Below are 4,506 nucleotides of genomic sequence, written 5' to 3'. Positions count from 1 at the left end.
CTGCCTGGGGCTGGGCCCGCCACAGGGCTGTCCAGCCAGCATGGCTGCAGCCAGTTCTGAGGGAAGGACTATTTTTGGGGCTGTAACAGGGTCAAACTGGGTGCGTGCTGGCGCGTTTGAGCCGCTCGCAGTTGGGAGGGTTTTTTTCCCCCCACACCCTGAACTGGAGCAACTTGTAAACGTAGACCAGTCCTGAGCGACGCAAGACGCTGCTCAGCAGAGCAACACAGAGTGTGCTGAAGTCAGCAAGGTCCCACCAGCCTCCCCGGGCAGAACCTGCCTCCCACCTCCTTCCAGCACTGCTCGTCGAGAAAAAAATGTCACAGACTGAACAGATTATATTTTCGAGTGTTGTCAAGGGAACGTGACAGTCACTGCAAGACGCGCCCGCAGGCACACTCACAGCTACATACGTATTCGCCCACTGCACTGACCTCCTCTGAAAGCCGTCTGTGCGACACACGGCCGGCACAGCCGGGGAGAGCAGCCCGCCCAGGGCTCGAGGTCCCGATCCTCCAGCCCAAGAGCCTTGTTTTGCCACCTCGGAGCTGGTCCAACTCCTCCCCTCGCTCATCTTCAATGCAAACCTGCTTCCGCCAACCTCACAGCAATTCTCTTTGTTTTTTAGCGCTGAGATGGAGCTCAATTAAACTTAAACAATTAGACTCTGAACACAAGAAATGTCTCATAAAAACCACCACCGCCACAAACAGCATTTCACGGAGCAATTATGCCAGTGGCTGAGACCTTTATGATGCCTTTGTATGTCAGCTTGCACATGGGCCCTTTGTCCAGGCCTGGGACTCCTGGCTGCTCCCTCAATTCAAACAGAAAATACCCAGAACGCTGAGTAAGGGGAGCAATTCAAGGAGGAAAGAGAGGAACGCAAGTGCTGAGGCTGGAGGGGGGAGAAGAGAGCACCACACCTCTCCTCCCACAGTATTTGAAATGAAACAGCTACTTCGGGCTTGATTTTTTTATGTTATAAATGCATTGCAGCTGAAGTCATCTGGAAACCAACAATGAAAACACCAAGCATTGGAGAAATAAAAAGTTTGCAACCAGTTCTGGCCCTAAAAACCCCAGCTCTGCTCCAAGGCGGCCGGCAGCACCGCGGCCGGATCCCCTTCTGCGCCAGCCACCGGGATGCCAAGGCCGGTAAAAAAGATGCTGGTTCGTCTGTGTGCTGGTTTTTCACCTGCCCACCGCGCGCAGACTGGGAGCCGAGTCAGGCTGAGCTCCTCCAGGTCTCTGCGGGACGACGGTGGCACTTCTGCCGAGAACACACACGTGCCAGGACAGCACGGGACAGGCTGCGGCAGCGGGAAAGCATTTCGGCCGAAGCTCTGCCGTTGTGCCACCCATTTTCCTGGGGCGAGCCGCGCCGCTTCTCCGGGCTGGCTCTGGGACTTGGGCTGTTTTCCTGGTTTGAGGCAGGTCCTTTGGGCTCGGGCTGTCCTGCAGTCTGCGCGCTCACGGCAGAGGCACCGCCACGCTCTCCTGCCGCAGCAAAGCTTTAACCTGCTGCCCTCTGCTCCTCACTCCCACCTTTGCAACGTGCCCAATATCCTGCCCAGGGTGAATTTCGGCGCACTGGGCAAGAGATGCCCAACTGTTCAGAGCAAGAAAAAGACCTAGCACCTAACTGCAGAGTTACTTGCTCAGGAAACAGGCTGCAGCTTGTGCAGAGACTTGCAGGATGGCTCTGCGTCGAGTCCCGGCGCTGGCCAAAAAGTATCGACCACAGGATTAAACAACTCTGACTCCCTCTCTTTTTTTCCTTTTACACTGAAAAGGTTTATGATTTGCTGCTGCTTCATTCCTTTTATGGTCCAGAAGGAGCATTCCTGGAGGGAATTTCAGCTTTGGGACATTCCCAGGAATCACATCCTCCCACAGCCAGGAGGGACGTTTGATTTAACGTGTTACTCCAATGCCTCCACGAAGCATTTCACAAACTGCTCAGGGCACCGACTTTCGCCGTGCAGATCCCGCAGCACCAGGCCACGCGTGCATCGCTGCTGGAGACTGCAGGGCTCAGCCCTGCCTCCACGCTCCGGCTTCCTCCGCTCGCAGGAGCACTGCTCCGGCGATGCTGCAGGCCCTTTACCTCCGGGGAAGCATCTCCCAGAAATTAAGGAAGAGACATGGAAGGGAGGAAATTCCAGCTGGGGCATCTTTGCTCTCTGACAGCGCAAGGGAGATCGTTTCAGACCCAACCTCTGCTCTCTTCACGTGCTCCTCTTGGCTGCCAGCCCCTACTTCACTGCTGAGCACGGACCAGAACTGACCTACCTCCACAACATCCTCTGGGCTGGACCCTGACCTCTCCACTGCCCGCAAAGCGCCACACCTTTTGCTCCCATTAGATTTGGGTCCTGGCAGTGGAAAGGGCAAGGCTGCCTGCTGCCAGGCTTGTACGGAGCCTCCAGACCACTGGGGCTCAGCCTGTGCTGGGTGGGCTCTTTAGCAATAAATTTGCCATCACAGCTAATTCATTTAAGGCACAGAAAATGAGGCACGTGCGCCCTCAGCCAGCTGGGGCCACGCTAGCATCCCAGGATCTCCGCGTACGGCTAGTGCAAAAAAAAAAACAAAAGGAGAAATAAAGGCTTCTCACCCGCTTCGTTTCAGGCACCAGGTCGTCCTTCATCCTCCGCTTGGTCCAATCCTTGGCGAGCTCATCCTCCGCTATCTCCTGAAGGTGGAAGACGGCTACTTGGGCTGACGTCCGACGGATGCGGCCGCTCGGGGTCCTTTCGAAATCTTCTATGGGGCCAGGCTCCGGCTTCACCTCTGGCTCCTCCGGAGGCTGCAACAGAGACAGAGTGAGGAAGGGCATGACAAAGGGAGAAGAGGCGAGCTCTCCGGCTCCGGGACGGGGATGCTGGGGTTCGGGCTGTGCATTTGCAGACCTGCTTTGTGCGGGCGGGGGCTGCAGAGACACCAGCGTGCCTCTGCACCCGAGCACGGGAACAAGGGGAGCACCCCCCCCTCCCTCAGCCCAGCAGACAGCCATGCGTTAGACTGATCGCGTCCTTTCGCACTCCCACGTGTATAAACGTCTCCATTTATTAGAGTTAGGGAGTTATTAGCGTCGGATGCACTGTCAGTAGGGATCAACAGAACAGAAAAGGATGCTCCCCAGGGACGGATCCTGCTCCCCCAGCGCTGGCAAGCAGCCGGTGCTTGCTTGCTGCCGAGGGAGCGGCCCGAGCTCTGTTTTTTTTCCCTGCAGAGCACGGATGCAGGGTGCGCTGGAGCACAGCCCCGCGGGCACCAGGGAAGGGGAACGCTCCTGACCGCTCCGCTCCCGCAAACGCAGCATCCTGTTTTTTCGGAGGGGCGGAGGGGGCTGTAGCCCGTTCCCCACCGACACCGCATGGTGCAATACACGCGCGTGGTGATGTGAGGGAGAAAACAACATCGGTCCGACGTCTGCACCTGCCTTGCCCGGCCCGGCCCTGCCCGGCTCTGTCCTGCCCACAGGCTCTGCAGCTCTGCAGTCACCCCCAGGGGGGGATGGCCCCGCTCCTCGGGCTGCGGAGGCGTCCGGGGGGCTCACCGAGGCCGTGTGTTCTGACCGCACATGGTAGTCGTGGCCGGCCTTGGATTTGTACTTCTTGCCGCAGTGTGGACAGCTGAAGACAGGCTTGTCGGCCTCGGCAAGCTGCTTCCCACAGCGCTTCTGGTGGTACTGGTAACCCATCAGGCTAGAGAAGTTGGCCATGCAGCCCTATGGAGACGGGGAGAAGGGGAAGGTTAAGGAGGGCTGGGGCTTCACGTGCCCATGTCGAAACGGTCGGGGTGCCGCTGCTCCAGGGAGGAACATGTCCCGAGGAGCCCCCTCCGCAGAGCAGCTCCGCCAACCCGTCCCCTCCGAGCGATGGGGGATCGCTGGCCGGCCCCTCTCCCCCAAAGAGTCACCCACAGGCACGACAGTGCCACGGAGGGACACAGGGAGCAGTCCCTGTCCCCGGCGCCCCCTGCCCCGACACACCGACAGGGCTCTCCGGACAGACGCACGGTGGGCAGCGGGAGGGGAAGGCGCTGGGGAGGCACTGCATCCACGGGGACAAACCTCTGCCACACGCCCCCGTTACCTGTTCGTGACTTGTCTGCAACCGGCTCGCGACCATTTTTTGGTGCGGTTCGGTTTAGTTTTACGCTGTGCCCAGGACAGCGCCGGCTGTGCCTCCTCCTGAGTTCAGGAGGCAGAACCTGCCCTTCAGCGCTCCTCAACCTGCCCTACGCCCACCCTCCTGCCCGGACGGCCCATCGCCGGAGCGCACGGAGCCAGCGAGACGGCGACCGGGATGGCTGAGCTAAGGCGGAAAAGTCGAGCGCGTGCCAAGGGATGCCTGGAGAGTGCACGTCCCCCTCTGCGTCGGAACTCACTCCTTCCAGCTTTTCACAGAACGAGAAACAGGAATCGTTCTCGTACCTCATTGGGGCATTTCAGTTTTCCCATCTGCTTTAGCACTTTCCTCACCCTTTCCCGCTATT

At 59.0% G+C, this 4,506-nt stretch overlaps 1 protein-coding gene across 1 annotated transcript in view; it reads right to left on the bottom strand.

Annotated features, from left to right (window-relative positions):
- ZNF512B (zinc finger protein 512B) overlaps positions 1-4,506 on the bottom strand; it is a 25,673-nt gene that overhangs the window by 6,970 nt on the left and 14,197 nt on the right. Inside the window, exons 11-13 of the mRNA XM_009324964.1 lie at positions 4,445-4,501; positions 3,566-3,736; positions 2,621-2,812 (exon numbers count right to left, since the gene is read on the bottom strand). Of these exons, the coding sequence (XP_009323239.1) occupies positions 2,621-2,812; positions 3,566-3,736; positions 4,445-4,501 (420 nt within the window). The remainder of the gene's footprint in view (positions 1-2,620; positions 2,813-3,565; positions 3,737-4,444; positions 4,502-4,506) is intronic.

The sequence above is a fragment of the Pygoscelis adeliae genome, unplaced genomic scaffold (genome assembly GCF_000699105.1).
Source record: "Pygoscelis adeliae isolate BGI_AS28 unplaced genomic scaffold, ASM69910v1 Scaffold786, whole genome shotgun sequence".
NCBI lineage: Eukaryota > Metazoa > Chordata > Aves > Sphenisciformes > Spheniscidae > Pygoscelis > Pygoscelis adeliae.
Note: the sequence above shows the minus strand (reverse complement) of the source record. Positions and strands in the feature narration are given on the sequence as shown.